The sequence below is a fragment of the Talpa europaea genome (genome assembly GCF_964194135.1).
Source record: "Talpa europaea genome assembly, chromosome: 15".
In the NCBI taxonomy this organism is placed as follows: domain Eukaryota; kingdom Metazoa; phylum Chordata; class Mammalia; order Eulipotyphla; family Talpidae; genus Talpa; species Talpa europaea.
In genome coordinates this window covers 55,491,621-55,512,042 of record NC_140083.1, presented here as the reverse complement: position 1 = coordinate 55,512,042, position 20,422 = coordinate 55,491,621, and the positions used below count along the sequence as shown (strand labels likewise).

At 36.9% G+C, this 20,422-nt stretch overlaps 1 protein-coding gene across 1 annotated transcript; it reads left to right on the top strand.

The window, feature by feature from the left end:
* Positions 1–340: 340 nt before the first annotated feature.
* On the top strand, positions 341–20,045 carry CMAS (cytidine monophosphate N-acetylneuraminic acid synthetase; the record flags this gene model as incomplete). Its single annotated transcript, XM_084254674.1, has 8 exons — positions 341–614; positions 7,700–7,842; positions 7,985–8,140; positions 12,412–12,545; positions 14,425–14,519; positions 15,597–15,768; positions 16,502–16,655; positions 19,855–20,045. Exons 1-8 carry the CDS (start codon positions 355–357, stop codon positions 20,043–20,045), a joined length of 1,305 nt encoding a protein of 434 aa, XP_084110800.1. The 5' UTR covers positions 341–354.
* Positions 20,046–20,422: the final 377 nt, after the last annotated feature.

The window sequence follows — 20,422 nt, the reverse complement described above, 5'->3', positions numbered from 1 at the left end:
ATATAATTGATTTGCATTAGGAGGCATTAAGCAGTGAAAACCCAGCACAGCTTTTAAGTGGGGCGTTCTCTGGACAATATCCGCGCTCCAGAAACAGCTGGGACTCCCCCAGCTCAGCTCAGGTCGCCCGCCGGTGGCACCCAGCTTGGCAGCGGCGAACTACAACTCCCGGCCCGCCCCGCGCGGGGCAGGGCGAATAGGGGGCGGGGCGCGTAGGGGGCGGGCGCGTAGGGGGCGGGGCCGGGAACAGCCACCCGCGCGCGCCCGGTCGGGGTGATCGGGCGGCGCCCAGCAGAGCTGGTGAGAGACGAGCTCCCGGATGTGGAGAAGCTGGGGAGAAGGCGTGGGAGGAAGATGGACTCGGTGGAGAAGGGGGCCGCCACCTCCGTCTCCAACCCGCGGGGGCGGCCGTCGCGGGGCCGGCCCCCGAAGCTGCAGCGCAACTCCCGCGGCGGCCAGGGCCGAGGGGTGGAGAAGCCCCCGCACCTGGCGGCTCTGATCCTGGCCCGGGGCGGCAGCAAGGGCATCCCCCTGAAGAACATTAAGCACCTGGCGGGGGTCCCGCTCATTGGCTGGGTCCTGCGTGCAGCCCTGGACTCGGGGGTCTTCCAGAGGTGCGCATGTGCGAGAGTGGGCGGCGCGGCCTGGGCCGGGGTCGGGGGGAGCCGGGCCTGGAGGGGCCGCGGCTCCTGGACGTCGCTCCCCCGGGTGGGGGTGTGTGTGCAGGATCTGGGTGTCTGGGCCCCGGCCGAGAGCCCGGGGAGGAAGGGCTCCGGCTTCTTCCTTGTTCCTCAGTTGCTGGTAGCCTTGACCTGGGACAGTTCCTGTCCCCGCCCTTGAGAATGCCATCCGTCAAGGGGGAGTTTTTCCTCTTCTCAACCGACCCCGCCGGGCGGGTTGACCCGGGGGTAAACGAGGAGGCCACCCCTGGTGAAACCTCTGCGATAAATTGGGAACACCTTTAGACAGAAGCCATTGGGGTTCCCCTGCAGATCAGCCTGCGATCACCACTTGGTGCTCACCCATTAGGAAGGCATCAGGTTTATGAATGGAATGGGGTGTCAAGGCTTTCGAATTTCATTTTCAGCTTCCTGACCTTAGAAAAATACTCTAAGCTAGCTGCCTATGAGTCAGCATAATGTAGAAAGCTCCCTACAGTTGTCCATAGGTGAGAGACCGCGGGAGCCGGTACAGATGGCTGTTTATAATATGTTTGTAAATGGTTTTATTGTACCTTTGGAAGCTCCCTACCCTAAGGAGAGTTTTAATTGTACAGCATTTAGAGGCACTGCCATATGCCATATTGGTCAGGAGTTACAAGCTGATGTCATTCATAAAAGGGAGACAGAATTCTGTGCCAAAAATGAATTTACACATAGTAACTTAAAGCCAGTTATGCTTGAATGTGTTACTGTGGAAAGTAAATTATTTTAACCTTTTGATTTTTGGGTTTTGGTTTTTAAGAGGTGGCTGTCTTTGATGGATATTAATTACCCATATTAAATGTATATGTAAATGATTTACATTTTACCAATTTGGGTAAAAAAGGAGATACCAAAAAGTCTACATTTACAAATTTTCTTAATAGTAATTTAAAGGAAGTCCTGGTGGAGTGAGTGAAACAGAAACTGGTCCCCGGAACATAACACTGATATAACAGGAAATGTGCTAATGAGAGATAGGGAAAGACTTGGGGATTATGATTCAATTCAGTAAACATTTACTGAGCCCTTATTTCTGCAATACACATCCTAGGGAATACCAAGATGAATGTGACACTGTTCATGTCCTTTTGAAGCTCCCAGACATTTTGACACTTTTAACCTTACAAAGGTACATACACAGTGGGACAGAGGAAAGGACTGAGAGAAAGTGCATTCAGGAAACAGTGATATGGTAAAATCCCATTTTTGTGAAATAAACTAGAGATCAAAATCACATTCACAGTAGACTGAGGACAAAAACTCCTTTACCAGTAACTCTTGTATTGCATCTGTGGGGAAACCCTTTTCAAACTGTCTTAACAAAAAAGATAAGTCTGTTTGAGCTACAGTCAGATTTAAGGGCAAAAAACACTCCATTCATCCAGGAAATACTTACTGACTACCTACTATGTGACAGGCACTGTTCTGTATCCTTTACTGGAGGTTATAGAAATAGCAGTAGGGTCAGCCCTTAGTATTATGGATGCGCATTATAATGGGAAGACACAGGCAATATCCAAACAAATTATACTGTATCTGGTGGTAATATTTTTCGGGAAAATAAAGTACAGGAATGGTGCACTGTTTTACCAGAATATTCTGTTTCTTGATTCTTCTAGATAAACTCTTTCTTTGTAAAAGCAAGGTGGTTATACACATATGATCCCCACACCCCTGAAAGCCTGCTGGGGAAAGCTTGCTTCATGATGCCAGAAGAATTTACTTTCGTTCTGGTAGACTGCCAGCCTCTGAACCTCTTTTAGAACATTTACTTTAGAAAGCTGTAACTGTAAATCCCTTCTCTGCTACCCAAAACTGTTTTTTCAAGGACTTGAGAGTCATTTCCTTAAATTGAAAATATTCTGGAGATAATACAGTCTCTTTCCCAGACCCTATTGATGGATAAGAGGTTACGTTCCATGGAACCCTTGCTTCAGCTTGCACCTTGCCTCCCATCAGAATGATGGAAATTTGTTCTTCCTCTTGCATAAGCACCAGTCAATAAAGGCAGATGACCTGGCCACGTGGACTAGCCCTCTTTAACTCTTCTCAAATGCCTTCCTCTTAGTATACCTAGCTTTTTATCTTGGGGTACCTGTTAAGTAAGTTAAGTTCATGCTGGACTCTGGCATACTGCATTAGTTAACCGATCTAACCTGTCCGGTTTACTCTTAATTAATGCCCAACTTTATTTATGCTTGACAGTGTTGCTCACATCCTCCCAGACTTCTGACTAGTCAACAAGTTATGGCTAGAAGTGAGTTTGTGAGTTTGTAAGAACTTGATTTTCAACAGAGGTTCACTGCTATGTAAGTAAACATCAGAGTGCACTGACTTAAATGTCATGTAACATAAAGAATAAACATAATGGGTCTCCCTGGTGGTGCAGAGGGCTAAGACACAACCTATGAAGCTTTTCACAGCCACTGCAGCATGAGTTCAATCCCCAGCCAGGGAGGTACCCACATGGCACAGCAGACCTCTCCTGTCTTGCCCACTGCTCCCCTCAGCAGTGTATTTCAGTCAATCTGCCTGTTCTGTTCCCCACTCTGTCTGGTAAATCCTCTCACCCTCCAAACCTCTGGCCTGCACCCCAGTACTTGTATGCATAAATAAATACTTTTTTAAAAGAATAAACATAAGTTTTAGTTGCATTTCTGGGGTGTGAATTTATGATTTATGAAGGTGCTGTACTGTGTTATTACCATTAAAATGGCAATTACAGCTCTCCCAGGCATGCACTATGAAATATTCCCTTTTGTCCTTTAGATGTAGTATGACTTCACTAGAGGTTAAAGTCAATGACATTAGACTTTGACATTTGCTCTGTACTTGATTTAAAATTTTATAGACCTGTTTGCTCACTTGCTCCTTCTTTATCTTTCCCTTCCTTTACCTAAAGCCCCAAAGCCAGAGAAAAATCATTTCCTTACTTAGTTCCTTTAATAGATGATGATCATTGTATTTTAGTGTACTTGTGGGGTGTTGTTTTCCCACCCACAGTGCCATTGCCATACATCATGCATATTAGAGATTCGGACCTTTGATGATCCAACAAATTCAATATGAGGATTAAGTGATGTTTCTTCATTACCATTCCTGTTTTTGTGAATAACTGATTAAATGTTTATTCTGCATTGTTTTTATATTTAATTCTCCGGACAACCACATGAGGTAATTATTATTAGCATCTCCATTTTACTAAAAATTGAGGGTTAAGGAGATGGTTTCTCTTTACCATATGGGGGAACCAAGATTTGATCCCCTTCCTTCAGAACTTATCAATGCTTTTAAATATTACTGTTTCTTTCATTCAATGAATATATAATGAGTACCTGTTATGTATGTAGCAGGTGCTATAAAAAATAATTTGTAAAAGGAAAGCATTATAGAGAAGTTAGTTACTGATTCCTTACCTCTCTCCCTGATGGCTTAAGGAGGATTACAGTGCTGGGTTGCCCTTCTGTAAGAACCATCTATGGGATAGGCTGAATTTCTCAAAAAAATGGAAAATATATCTCCAGTGTTCAGTGGCATGTCTGAAACAAACAGGCATTCAGTCAACATTTCATGATGAATAATAAAAGGAAAGAAAGCAGAGAAATCACTTCCAAAATATCTATTATTTTTAAAATTTTATATTAAAATAAAATTGGATTGTTAGAGAAGTTGTAGGTATGCCTCATTATAAATCAACATGTGTATATTGTACATTAAATTCACCACAAAAGTTCAATTCTATCCTTCACCACATAGTTTACCCATTTTACCTGATTTTCCCATCCCTTTGCCACTTCCTTGTCCATTCTTGGGACCAGTACTTGGTCTTATAGTTTAATTACTTATTTTTGTGTAAAGATAAGGAGAGTAAGGTAAATGGCTTCAGTTAGATGTCAAAAGACCCATTCATTTTGCTTTTACTATTCACTTTTTACTATGTAATCATCTTGACACCCCTATTTTAAAAATTCACTAGATTTTTTTTTTTTTTTTTGGTATTTCACATTGATACCTTTGTGATATTTCTCTAATGAAAGATCTGTTACAAAATTATTTCAGACTTCCAGATGGATCAAACCAGAGCTCCTATGTCCTCCCTCTGGGAACCTCAGTTCTACAGTCAGATTTCTAAAGTTTGTTTTGGTTTAGTTTTGACTGTTCCTTTGACTGTTCCAGTAATTTGACTTTTTCTTTCTGACTTATTTCACTTAGCATAATCGCCTTCACTTACATCCATGTTGTGGCAAATGGCAAGATTTCATCTCTTTTATAGCTGAGTAGTATTCCACTGTGTGTGTGTGTGTGTGTGTGTATACACACCATACCTTAACAATTCAGCTTGTTTCCATAACTTGAATATTATAAATAGTGCTGCAGTGAACACAGGAGAACTTCAAATTAGCGATTTTTCATACTTCAGGTAGAATCTTAGGAGTGGAATTGCTGGGTCATATGGTAGATCTATTAGTAATATTTTGAGAAACCTCCATATTGTTTTCCATAGGAACTGGACCAGTCTACAGTCCCACCAACGGTGTGTAAGGGTTGCTTTTTCTCCACATCTTTAGCAACCCTTGTCTCTGGTCTTTTTGATAGGGGCCATTCTCAAGATGTAAGGTAGTATCCCATTGTGGGGTTGATTTGCATTTCCTTTATGTTAAAGTGATGATGAGCATTTTTTCATGGGCCATCTGTCTTCTTTGGAAAAGTGTCTATTTAGCTTCTCAGTCCATTTTTTTGATTGGGTTGTTTTCTTTTTGTTGAGTTGTATGAGTTTTTTGCAGATTTAGATATTAACCCCATTGTTAGGTATTTTCTCCCATTCAGTAGTATGTCTCTTCATTTTACTGATCACTTCTTTCTCCCTGCAGAAGCTTTTTAGTTTGATATAATCTAATTTGTTTTATTTTTGCTTTTGTTTCCCTTTTTTGTTGTGTCAAATCCCTTAAGACATCACTGAAGTCTGTGTCCTGGAGTGTTTTGCCTGTTTTCTTCTATTTATTTTATAGTTTCACCCGGTATTTTTTTTTTTTAATACCTTTTGGGTTAATTTTTGTGTATGGAATGATAGTCTACTTTCATCCTTTTCTATGTGACTGTCCAGTTGTCTAGGAAACTTAAATTCAGTAGAAACAACTAGGGTGGAGTGGAAGCTACAGTTAATAGAGCTGTTAAAGCATACTCTTCTGAGCCAATTAAATCATGTTCTCCATGTCTGTAATTGTTAACAATGGGTGTAACCCAGTTGATTCTGTGTTCAAATATTTATATATCCATTGTTCGGGAAAAAAAAGCTGAATTATCTGATTATCTTGAGTCTAGACTTGGGCATTTAGTTTTTAGTCACATTAAATTAGAAATTTTTTCACTTTAGGGTTTGGCAAGCTGTCCTTACCAAGTTTATTAAAATACTTTATGCAATATTTTGGAAATAGATAAGGAATAAAAAGCCGAATCTTCTCCAGTCAAAAAATGGGCAGAAGAGCTAAAAAGAAACTTCTCCAAAGAGGAAATGCAATGGCCAACAGGCATATGAAAAAATGTTCAACATCACTTGTAATCAGGGAAATGCAAATCAAAACTACAATGAACTACCATCTTACACCAGTGAGAATGGCACATATTAAAAAAACTAGCTACTACAAATGTTGGTGAGGATGTGCAGGAGAAAAAGGAACTCTCCTGCACTGCTGGTGGGACTGCAAACTGGTCCAACCACTATGGAGAGCTGTGTGGAGATTCCTCAACCTGCTAAAGATGGAGCTTCCATAAGATCCAGCAATTCCACTCCTAGGTATTTACCCAGAGGACACAGAAACATTAATTCAAAAGGGCATCTGCACGCCTATGTTTATAGCTGCACTATTTACAATAGCTAAGCTATAGAAACAACCCAAATACCCAAAAATAGATGATTGGATGAAGAAGATGTGGTACCTATACACAATGGAATATTACTTAGCAATCAAAAAAATAAACTCATGTAATTTGCAGCAACATGGATGGAGCTGGAAGGGATCATGCTTAGCTAAATAAGCCAGAAAGAAAAAGAAAAATACTGGATGGTCTCACTTGTAGCAGGAATTTAGAAAACCTAAATAAGGGACCAGGAAAAAGACTATAATAAAGTAAAAATCAAAATCAACAAGCAACAAGCAACTATAAACCAGAGACACTACGGGGGTAAGGAGGGGAAAAGGAGGCGGGATTAGGGTCAAAATAAGGAGGGTGGGAATTGTATGGGGAATATAACCAAGGTGAAAATGCATACATTGTGCAAAAATGAAAAATGATATAAAAAAATATAAAGTAAAATAAAATATAAATAGCAGGATCTTCTTTATTATTGACTTCTTTAGATTATGAACTTCTAGTGCTACTATTTTGCTTAATATATACCATTAGTATTAAAAATACCAAATATGGGCCTCCCCTGGTGGCGCAGCGGTTGAGCCCTGGGCTGCGAAGCTGCCCGTAGCCTCTGCAGCGCCGGTTCAATCCCCGGCCACTAGAGAGGGTCCCACATGGCACGCAGACTTCTCCTTTCGTGCCCACTGCTCCCCTCAGCAGTGTGTTCGTCAGTCTGCCTGTTCTGTTCCCCGCTCTGGCTCTGGTGAATTCTCTCACCCTCCCGTGCTTCTGGCTGTACCCAGTGCTTGTATAAATAAATAAATAAATCTTTAAAAAAAAACCCAAATATTTTTTCAAGTGCATCAAAGTATCTAGAGCTACATAAATATTTGTGCAAATAAAAATGATATATAAATATAAGAATATTAAGGATTACATTTTTGGTTCAGACATTAGAAAATATACATACAAAATACTTCAGAATTCTTAAAATTTTTTACATTACCTTGGTTCTGTAACATTTTTGTGGTACAGAAACTTCTAAATAATGTAAGTGGTATTTTTGGCTTGTAGAGCCTTTTATAAAAATTTAATGATTTCTTTTAGTGATTTGGCTTTTTATCTATTTTTTAATATCTGTACAGTGTGTGGGTTTCAACAGACCATGATGAAATTGAAAATGTGGCCAAACAATTTGGTGCACAAGTTCATCGACGAAGCTCTGAAGTTTCAAAAGACAGCTCTACCTCACTAGATGCCATCATAGAATTTCTTAATTATCACAATGGTATGGGTTTAATAATTTATTTGAAATTTCCAGTTTGGTTATCATCTCACAAGACTTTGTTTTAACATGTGAATGCAAGTTTTTGTACCACTTGCTTGCAAAGAACTTTGTTTTGATGTCCTTTTCATTTGTTCTTTTTAAGAGGTTGACATTGTAGGAAATATTCAAGCTACTTCTCCATGTTTACATCCTACTGACCTTCAGAAAGTTGCAGAAATGATTCGAGAAGAAGGATATGATTCTGTTTTCTCCGTTGTGAGACGCCATCAGTTTCGGTGGAGTGAAATTCAGAAAGGAGGTAATCCGATATCAGTCTTTATTTTAGTTCATTTTGCAGGGAATCAGTTTTTCATATGTAAATACTCTTTAGGACTAAGGGCAGTAAAAGAGAACATGGTAATAACATTTATAATCAGGTCTAAATCTTGTGATTATGAGGCAATACAGTGAGACCACATTGATCCTTTGCTGCACTTTTTACAAAGTAACGCTATATGACTTTTGAGGCAGAAATGTCATTTTTGTTTTCTGTCAAACATTTTCATGTTTGTTCTAACTTTGTTTGATTCCATATAAATGCCATATAAATCATATAGTAGAATCATGGGAATAGAAATCTTCCACCAAAAAGTTCTTGAGAATCTCAAGAATGAATTGTGGAATTACTTTCCAAAATAAGTAACTCTTTTACATTATGTAAGAGTACTAGGAGCCTGATTTCTTGACAGATAAACTAGCCAAATATGTCATCAAGAATAGAATCACCAACAAACGGGTAAATGTAATTCACTTCAGGACAGGCATTATGATTTCTCTGAGTGCCCAGACATTTGCTGAATATAGAAAAGCTGGCCTAACTATTTCTAACTTATGTGTGACTTAAAAGAGATAGAAGGGGCAGGGAGAGGAGGGGAGAATAAAAAAAGAGAAGGAAAATACAGTGAAACTGATGAAGGTATAAAGGAAGAGCAATTAAGTGGATAGAAACTATTAAAAATAATGATTTTTTTAACCTGAAGAGGTGAATGTTATCAAAACCAATAAAATATATTAATGAATGCATTTATTTAATGATTTCATTTAATAAACATTTATTATCTTCTTTTTGCTAGGTTCTGTGTTAAACTATAAGTATAAAATTTTAAATTATCCACCAACCTTGGAAGTAAGATATAAGATGACCAATCAGAGAAGCCCAGTATTAAACTGAACATTGAGCTTCATATGCTTTGTGATTAAAGTTAGAGAGGCTCAGGAAATTATCTAGATAAAACAGATGACAGATTCATAAATGAAAGATCCATAAGTGTTTTTTAAGAAAATTAGGAATGTTTGAATAAATATCTTTTAATATCAAGATTGAATGTTAGGGACAGTGCCTTTGTCTTTTCATAGGCTATATTCTCTTAGAACCACTATGAAACAGAATGCCCCTAGTAATAATTCTAAAGTTGAGTGGTATTTCTTATGATTTTATTTTTATGTTCCTTGTTTATAAAATCACTACTGCTAGTGCATTAATCAATACTTTAAAAATCATTATGCTGTCTTATTTTGTGTAACTTCGTATTCTTTTATCACTCATTATGTTAGAATTATGCTGTTCAATATAGTAACCACTAGCCCTGTAAATACTTAAAATGTGGCTAGTATACAGTACCGAATTTTTAATACTTAGTATGAATTATGTACAATATCTCAATTTTGTATTTACTATATGTTAAAATCTTTTAGGTACACTGGGCTAAATAAAAATGTATTATTAAAATTAATTTCACTTGTTTCTTTTTACTATTTTTTTTTTTAACCACTGTAGCGTCTAGAAAATTTTTGAGTTACATGTGGCACTCATATTTCTGCTGCACAGGACTGCTAGAGATTATACATGCACCCTTAACTTGTTATAGTCTGCCTTGAATTAGCATTTTACAACATTACAAATAATTAATAATCTTGCAATAGTAAAGTTCTATCGATTCCCTATCTTTTGTACAATTGTGTTATATATCTCTTTCTACATATTACAAACCCACAAGACATTTTGGGATATTAATTATAAATAGTATTTTTTCAAAATTTTAAACAAGTTACTTATTTTCATCTGCATATTTACTCTTTGCAGTTCTTCATTCCTCACTATTTACCTGTGTTTCTGTGTCTGTTCCTAACACTCTCCCCAATTTCACCTATATGAAAATGTTTTTAGTTTGCCTTTATTTGTAAAGGATATTTTCACTGATGTGCATATTACGTTTGGGTTGGCCTTTTTTTCTTGTTCAGCCTAAGATTACATTTTTAAGATGTAATTCCTTTGAAGATACATTTTCAACAGGCCACTCCATTATCTGTCCTTCATTGATAGGCAGTTGTTGCTCTGAATATGTCTTTTTCTCTCAGGAAATTCTGTCTTTAGTTTTCCACAGATTTAACTCTGATTTGTATTGCTGTGGTTGTGTTTATCCTGTTTTGAATTCTCTAAACTTTTCTCCTATTTAGGTTGATACTTATCACCATTTTTCAAAAAGTCTCTTCAACTATTTCTTCTACTGTATTTTTTCTCCCCTCTTTCTCCTTTCTTAGTCATTGCACCAATTTAATTGGATTTTAAACAATTTTATGGTGTCTCTATGTTGTTCACATTCTGTTCTGTATTGTTTGTCTATTTTTCTCTTTGTATTTCATTTTGAGTAATTTCTATTGACTTATATTTGAATTTATTGATCATTATTTATTTACAGCCTGGGCACTGTAAATCCTCTCCAGTGAATTATTTCACTGTATTTTTCCACTCTAGAATAAAATTTAGATTTTTGTTTAGAGTTTCTACCCTGTTGAAATTCTCCATCTTATCAGTCTATTTTTTTTCCATCTTTTTTCCAGTTTCTCTTACATATTTACAATAGTTTTGTTTAAATCCTTGATGGCAAGTTCCAGTATCTGGGGACTCAGTAGTTGTTTCTGTGACTGTTTTTTCTCTATTGGTCAGCTTCTTCATATGCTTTCTATTTTATCATCTGCCTGGCCTGGAGCTGGAGAATAGAACTTTCTCTATAGAGAGAGCATACCCTTTCTTGTAGCAGGCAGATAGGATAAGGAATCACTCTGGTCCAATTCAGAACTGAGCTGGGTTAAAATTTAACTTTTCACCTCTGTGTAGGTGTCTTGTCAGAAATTGTTGATACCCCTCTACTAACAGGACTTTGAGATCCAGCGACCACAAAACCAGACTCAGGCCTCTCTGTCTTCCAGCCTATTCCCAGCCAGCTTCTTGTGCCACAGTGCACTCAGCAGAATTTCAGCAGAGGGGATGACTGCATAGGAAGAGCTCACTCCGTGTTTGCGCTTCTGCAGATGACAGTCCATGACTCCTGTCCATAGGACCATTAAAAATACTTTTGGTTTCTCCTTCACTCAGCAGAGTCTCTCTTCTTATGTGAAGGCTGACCTTTCTCTCATCTCCTTCTTGGACTCAGCAAATATTCCCAGAAAGAAAGCAGTCATTAGTCATCATTCACCTAGGAAGCACTTTTCCCTCTTTCCTTTTCTTCAAAGTACCACTTAAATTATCTAGTTTGTTCTTTGCCTTTCTCTAAACTAGATTGCACACTCCAGGAGAACAGAGTCATACTCATTGTGTTTCCAATGAGTGTAAAACTATGATACATTCTATGTAAACCTGCAGACTGTTTTTCCTAAACACTTCAAACACTGCAATGGAGTTGAGCAGTTAGGGAACATTTAATTAGCATAGTAAGCAGAGATCATTCCTAAAAGACTTTTTACACAGTATTGATGGCGGAAGGGAAGAAAGCTACTGAAAAATCACAGCTATTGAGCATGTGCAGGCATGCTTGCATGCAAACCCATACACATCCACAAACACAAATTTGGAGGAAAAATAGTGAAAAGGCAAGGGAATCCTTATATATTAATATTGAGGGGTTCATTGTTATATCATGTTAAAATCATTCATTTCAGTGCTGCCGAGCCTTCATAACAAGAATAATAAACAGTTTATTATTGATATGCGTCGTGTGTGTATACACATACAGCAGGCGTATAATACATAATATAAACATTGCTATCACTATAAAAATTTCAATAATTTAATGGGAAAATCTACAGTTTTCTATAATCCCATGAAGGTAATTTCTCAGCAACATTAGATAAATCAAACATACATTGTATTTCCATAGACACAAACAGTGAGAACTAGATTAAAGGACTCAAATGTTGAACACGAGTAGTTTATGACATGTTTAGTTCCTCTGAAGCTACTTTAAGGTTGCACTGATATCCTCCTAAACTATTATATTCCTGTAAATATTTAAAAAGCTTAATTACTCAGAATTCCTTAAAAAATACTTTTTCTGTTATTACTACTATTATTAACAGTAAAGATGTCATTAAAATTATTAGGGATTTTATTCCTTTAAGAAATCCCTTTTAATTATTTATCTAGAGATATAAAATATTCTGAGTTAACTTTTATTTGCTTTTTAACAATTACTAAATGAATACTTTCAGTATTCAAAGCAAAAGGGACTTACTATAGCTTTTTGCTTTTAGTTCGTGAAGTGACTGAGCCTCTGAATTTGAATCCAGCTAAACGACCTCGTCGACAAGACTGGGATGGAGAATTATATGAAAATGGCTCATTTTATTTTGCTAAAAGACATTTGATAGAGATGGGTTACTTACAGGTTTGTGCCTTCATTTTGCAAAAACCTTCTAAACCCTTTTGTGTGTATACTCTGAGTTCTAGAGAGGAGTCGGGCTGGCAGAGTTCATGGAGGGCAAGATCAACCCCTAGAGGAGGAAAGGCAGTAACTGACAAGGCTTATCTGTGGCATTTATCCTGCAGCTCACCCCAGACTGATAGTTGGAATTCATTCAGTAAATTTGCAAGACAATCTACAATTGTCACATTAAGACAAGAAATGAATCAAGTATTAACTGTTCTACTGTGTCCTGGTATTCATATTGTTCCATTCAAAACTGTTTTTAACCCATGGTTGTGTTACTGTCAGGTTGTGGTTGTACAGTTGAATAATTTCTACTGCTTTAAAAAGAGACCAAAAAACAGTACAGTAGAGGTGAAACAGCACCAACTTGGGAATTAGGAAACCAAGATTATGCTTCTCTATCTCTAGCCAGGTAATGTTGACTATATCATTTTATCTGTCCTGAATTTCATGGTTCTCATTTAAATTAAGAAATTTGAGGTCTCTCTCATTTTTAGAGGCGACGTGGCTGTTACATCATGTACTATTTGGTCATTTGAGTTAGAGCTGTTATTTATTCAGCACTGGCTATATGCCAAAGACTATCCAAGATAGTCTGTATAGGTTACCTAAAATGTCACAACAGTGACACAACAAAGTAGCTGTCCCTAGCCCAGCTTTACAGAGGAGGAAATGGCAAAAATGAAAATGAAGCACTTGCCACAAAACTTAAAAGGGAAATAGACAGTACCATCAAAATTTGGATTCGGGTCCTTACATTGCTAAAATACAGCATTAAAAAAGGCCCAAAATTCTGCTCTTGTGTGTTCAAAATTCTAAAGCAATCAGAGTCTGAAGGAAAAGCATTTTTTATCCAGCCTCTACTCAGTATATAGAGTAGACCAGCTGCTTGATTAAGTTTGAATATTCAGGAAAGTTAGGTTTGACACATATAGGCACCACCCTCCCCAAGATCTTTGCTAAAGGGGACTAGAACTGACCCTGTTCTCAAGTTTGGAGAAAAGGTGACGTTTCTCATCATAACAAGACTTATGGAGACACGATAAGTCTGAAAAAGGAAAGTATCCAGTAGTTGATCTTGACATTCAAATGATCACAATCACAGAACAGCCTCTCTTGCCCCCAGTCCCCAAGATGATCACATAGACCACACCATTGCCCACATGTGAGCCAGACAATTTCTCTTCTCTTCCACCTGTAGCTGAGGGATCTGAGACATTATGTCCCTATCTTGCTTCTTAGTTGCAAATTGGAACAGAAATTCCAAAAATCTTTACAGCTTTTGGATAATGATGGGGGAGAGACTGCCAGAAAACAGGGAACAGTTAGGGGGGTTCCAGAAAATTACTTGTGGTGAGAATCCTGGAGGATGTATTTCAACCTTTTTTTTAAAGATTTATTTATTCATGCATACAAGAACTGGGGTACAGGCCAGATGTGTGGCGACTGAGAGGATTCACCAGAGACAGAGTGAGGAGGAGAACAGGCAGATTGACTGAAAACACTGCTGAGGGGAGCAGTGGGCAAGTCAGGAGAGGTATGCTGTGCTTAACCCCTTGCACCACCAGGGAGGCCCCATTTTTCAATCTTAAAATAGAAATCTACTTAAAGAAAAATTCGCACTGGATTGACAGATTTTGAAAATATTAAGGATATTTTATGTGGTTTGACTAAATGGCAAACAAAAAGCTTTTCCCTGTTTAACAAATCATTTGTTGTATGTTACTGATTTTACTGGGCTATCCATTTTTCTCAGTAGGTTAGAAATTAATTCATTGTTCTGTATCATGATAAACCTTTTGAAATATGTGAATTAATGCAATTGTACTATCTCTAGGGTGGAAAAATGGCATACTATGAAATGCGAGCTGAGCACAGTGTGGATATAGATGTGGACATTGACTGGCCTATTGCAGAACAGAGAGTATTAAGGTAGAAGCAAGACTTGTGGCGTTTTTTTCAATATATTTACATGTATATATTTTCCTACATCATTATTCATATTTGTATGTTTGAGTTGTCTCAGGTGTAATCCCATAAAATCCCCACCACCAAGTCACCCACAAACCATCACCATAGTCTGTTGTGTTCTTCTTTTCCCTGTTTTGATCCCTCTCCCTCCTCCTTCCCTGCTGAATGTCTCCGATTTATAGTTTGTTTTATCTTTTTTTTCTTGTTTAGTTTCTCTATATTCCTCCTATAAGTGAAACCACCTGATATTTGTCTTTTTCCTCTCACTTATATCACTGAACATAATCCCTTCCAGCTCCATCCATGTTGCTGCAAATGGCATGAGTTTATTTTGATCGCTGAATAATAGTCCATTGTGTGTATATACCATATCTTCTTGATCCAGTCATCTGTTTTGGGCAATTAGATTGTTTCCATGTCTTAGCTACTGTAAATAGTGCTTCAATAAACAGGGGTGCATATTCCCTTTTGAATTAATGTTTTTGTGTCCTTTGGTAGATTCTTAGGAATGGAATTGCTGGGTAATACAATAGCTCTATTTTTAGTAGTTTGTGGGTCCTCCACACAGAGAAAAGTAAGACTTGTGTAGCCTTTTACTAGACCCTAGCACATTTTAGTCAATACATGTTGTTATATTGGGTTGTCAGAAAAGTCGTTATGCATTTTTACATTGAAAACAAAAAACAAGTCATGACTTTTCCGACAACCCAATACTTACAGACACTGATTTCTGATGCTTCAAACATTTTCTCTTTGTAATTAGTTTGCATGTGAGAGGAAGACATATGTATAAAAAATACAGCTGTAGATGGCTTATTCAGTAACTCAAGAAAGAGAGTCTGGTTAGACCACACAACTTACAGCTCGTGCACCATGAGTTAACATGTGTGTGTGTGTATATATATATATATATATATAAAGTGGAAGGGTGGTATTTAATTGAGTGGGAATGGTTATTAGGTTTACTGATGTTAGCCAGATGAGAGAGTGAGATTAGTACTGCACTTTTACTCAGAGGTCTGTTTTGATTCCTTTTAGATATGGCTATTTTGGCAAAGAGAAGTTTAAGGAGATAAAACTTCTGGTTTGCAGTATTGATGGATGCCTCACCAATGGCCACATTTATGTCTCAGGAGACCAAAAAGAAATAATATCTTATGATGTAAAAGATGCTATTGGGATAAGTTTATTAAAGAAAAGTGGTGTTGAGGTATGTACCCCTGAATATAGCAGTGTTTTTGTTTTTGTTTTTGTTTTCAGATTATGACTCAGGGTTAAAGAATATGTGAGGTAAATAGAGATTTATGTTTTTAATATATCTGTTAAAACAGCTGAAATTTAACCCTCCCATTTTCCTTTAAGTGAGTAAAATTAGGAAATATTTTTATCTTTTTGAAATATTTCTTGCTTGTTTAATAAGTATAGCCATTATTCTTAAAATTTCCCATAGGATCTTGCAAAAAGAAAGATTTCATAAAAATGAGTGTCAGCATTTAGGAAAAAAGCAAATATCTTGTGGACTTTTAAAATATACTTCATTCTTTAAATCAAAATTTTTATTCAAAATCAATATATTCAAGTTTATTTTCAAAAACCATTTAGATTTTTTAAATAAATCTCTAGAAATAAATAAGTGTTCCTAAGCAGTACAAGACAGTGATACTTTCCTCTGGATAAACTGAATTACTGGGGAATCTTTTATTAGTTACATTATATGTTACATTTTTTACCTCTGGATGGATTCCTTTCCACTGTAGAAAAGTGTCTTTCACCTTCATGAGGCTATTAAAGATGAAATGTTTTAAGCATAATCAATATAAAATGACAGTTAATTGATTTTACTTAATTGGTCTTATAGAAGGTCAAATTATTTACAAGGTATTTTATTATGAAAGATTTCTATTTCCTTTACTTTCTCATTTTGCTTTTTTTTTTTTTTTAAGGTGAGGTTAATCTCAGAACGGGCCTGTTCAAAGCAGACACTTTCGTCCTTAAAACTGGACTGCAAAATGGAAGTCAACGTACCAGACAAGCTAGCAATTGTAGATGAATGGAGAAAAGAAATGGGCCTGTGCTGGAAAGAAGTGGCTTATCTTGGTTGGTATCTTTTTGTTCAGACATAATGAAATAGGCAAGGATTTTTTTGGTGGGGGAGTAAGAAATAGAGAAATAAGAAAGACTATTTCCAAGATTGACATGAGAGTAGGGCAATAGGAACTGCTGACAAACTATTAAATTGGGAAGGTCTTCTGGAAGTGAGTTCCATAGCATATGTCAAGAGTAATCCAATAGAATGACTACTGTATCTGTCAAAGACTCAGACCCCACCATTGACTAACCAGCTTTGCTAAGATAAGCCTTGGTTTCCTCACCTGTAAACTGGATGTTATAGATCTGTTATACCAATTTCAAGCATACCGATAGCATAGGTCTATTATAGGGATTAATGAGATAATGTAACAATAGCAGATTGCTAATGTATTAGAAGTTTACTTTTGAAATATTTTTTTCCATTATTAAAATACACATCATTTTGGGCCTCCCCGGTGGCGCAGCGGTTGAGCGCTGGGTTGCGAAGCTGCCCGCAGCCTCTGCAGCACTGGTTCGATCCCCGGCTGCTCCCCGGCCACCGGAGGAGGGTCCCACATGGCGTGCAGACCTTTCCTGCCACCCACTGCTCCCCTCAGCAGTGTACTTCGGTCCTTCTGCCTGCTCTGCTCCCCGCTCTGGCTCTGGTGAATTCTCTCACCCTCCCGCGCTTCTGACTGTACCCAGTGCTTGTATAAAATAAATAAAGAAATCTTTAAAAAAAAAAGTACCTTAAAAAAAAAATAAAATAAAATACACATCATTTTGACCCTCAAATTCCAACTCCAAGAAAGAAATCGAACCACTGTGCCACTAATGGAGAAAAAAGAACACACCTAGATAGCCTACAAAAATAGCATATCCATAAAATGGAATACTGTGCAACCATTTAAAACAATGCTATAATCTATATTTTTAAATCAAATTTCATTAATTTGCCAATCATTTATCTAGCTATATAATTTCAGGAGTACAACTTCACACATCAACATGGGCACATGTGGCTCTTACCCTCCACCAAGCTCCATGTCTACCCATACCCTTCACATTACCTCCCCTCTCACCTTCTCTCTGGCAACCATTACATTTTTCACAGAGTTTAGGTTATTTTTGTTGTATTCTGCCACTTTGTTTTCTTTGGTTATTTATATTCCACAAATGAGTGAAACCATCTGGTATTAGTCTTTCACTATCTGACTTTCTTCACTTAGCATATCTCCTCAAGATCCATGCTTTTTGTCCCAAAAAGCACTGTATGTTTTTTGATATATATTTGTATATATACATGATTTTGTTGGTCTGTCTTTATTAAGTAAATGTACATGGTCCTATGTCACGCGTTTCTCTCTTTAGCGTTAAGCATATTTATCAGGTGTCTACTCTGTGCTGCTTGGACCTGGTTGCTGGGACTTAATTGCTTACAGAGCATATTGTCTGATGCTGTCAACATGCACACTGTTAATAAGACAAGTTATTAAAATACATAAATATCTGTAGACCAATATGATATAAATGCAGGGAAACATGGATCTCAGAAGCAGCAGCACAGGAATAATTGGGCAGCATATGATCCAGGGACTCGAGGTATAGCCTTTGAATCATATGTGAAGCTTAAATGGAGAAAAGTACTACAGAATCTTTGATAGAAAATGATCCAGTTTTTCTAAGAAGAAAATATATTTTCATGGATCATAATAAATCCCCGTTGTACTTATTATCTGTGTCACCTTAGCAAACTTTGTCCATGTCTTTGTTTTCCTGTTTATCAAATAAATACAAATAAACTTTATAAGGCATTTGAAAGAAAAGCAAAAAACAATAGAAAATGTTTACAGTAATGTGTGCATATGGTAATAATCATGTCTGCCATATATATGATAAAATTCTAAAATAAATGCTATCTCCTCCATAAATAGTGATAATTAGGATCATAAATAGTGAGAGTTAACTCTTTTGGCTGTCTACCAAAAATATGCATTACTTCTATAACAGAAAAAGAAAACTAAAAAGCAGTGGTTAAAAATCAAAGTAGAAAATAGACTTCTAATTTTTATTTTTAAAATCAGAGAAGTATTTTGTATGGGTCATAAACAGTATAAAATATATTCCTTAAAAATATCACCACTTTCATAAGTAAAATTTAGTAAATAAAACTTAGTTTGAAGGGTGGATTGTATAGAAACATCAACTTTAATTTTAATCATCTTTGAGGAAAATAACAAATTTCATTGCATTTAATAAATGAAAGAAAAAATTGAAGTAATAAATGTAGAAGAAATTTAAACTTTTTTTTTTGTGGGAACCATTTAACCAGCATTTTAGTATTAGTATTTCATCAATGATATGGAAATAATTATACTCTGAGTGGTGAACTAAACCTGTGGTACTGGGAGCTTATGAAATTCATGCTATCAAAAAAACAATGGACAGGGGAAGAAGAGCAAGGCAGGGAGAGAAAGGATTTCTTGTTTTGTCAGTGTGGTGGTGATTTTTCAACAAATAAGTGGTATACAAAGCAAATGTATTACAGATTTAAAAGTACTTAAGATGTATGTTAACAAAATGCAATATATGGACCTTGTTTGGCTTCTGGTTCAAATAGATCAACTGTAAAAGAACAACTTTGAGACAATTCAAGGTACATGAACATGCATTAGGTTACTAGTAGGTAATAAAGAACTATTGTTAATTTTGTTAGTTTGGTGATACTATGTCACTTTTAAAAAAATGTTCATCTACAGGTTCTAAAGAGTTTTCAGGGTAAAATACAATAACTGGGAATCCCTCTCCCTCTCCTCTAGAAAACTAGGGTCTGGAGAATAGAGAAAATTTTGATGAAAGATCTAAAACATTGATAATTATTCCATGTGAACTTGGAGTTCTTCAAACGGTTGGAATTTTCCTTAGCCTAAGTTCATAATCTATATATAGAATTTCTAGTGATTGTAATATGCAAGTACAAAGTATACCCCATTCTCCAAGGCCTTCAGAGTTTATTTTGAATTCCTTAGGGGAATACCCTAGATCTCAGTTATACTTTTTAATACTATAATGTAACTTTGTTCCACCTAGCCTTGGGTACTCTTATATGCAGTGCCTTAGGCCTGATTAAAGTTACTAGTATTACTGACTGGTTGCTATTGCCTTATTTCGAAACAATATTCTTTGTCTCTGTATATACTCAACCTGTGCTTCTCTTGCTTAATAGGCAATGAAGTGTCTGATGAGGAGTGTTTGAAGAAAGTGGGCCTCAGTGGTGTCCCCGCTGATGCCTGTTCCACTGCCCAGAAGGCTGTTGGTTATATTTGCAAATCTAATGGTGGCCGTGGTGCCCTCCGAGAGTTTGCAGAGCACATTTTCCTGCTGATGGAAAAGGTTAATAATTCATGCCAAAAATAGAAATTAGTCCAATTTTGGGAAAGAAAGTATACAGCCTGTGTCAGCTGCTTTACTTTTGTTTTTGATTAAGTTCAATTCCATGTTGTAACGTTATAGAGTGTGATTTGATTTGTGATAGATCTTGATATCTTTTAATGCAAAGTCTCTCAAAAGTGTCACTCCACACTTCCTATGAAATGATTGTGCTCTACTTCTGCAAGGTAATTATTTAGAGATTGATTACAGTCATTCTCAGATTTTTAGCAAATGGAAAATAAGAATATCATCCAAATTAACTTTGTATTGTACCTTGTAAAACTGTGTCTGTGTGCTTTCAATGATGTTGAGATTTTATTTATTTCGGGACAATGTGTCTGATAGGACATACCCTTCTATTA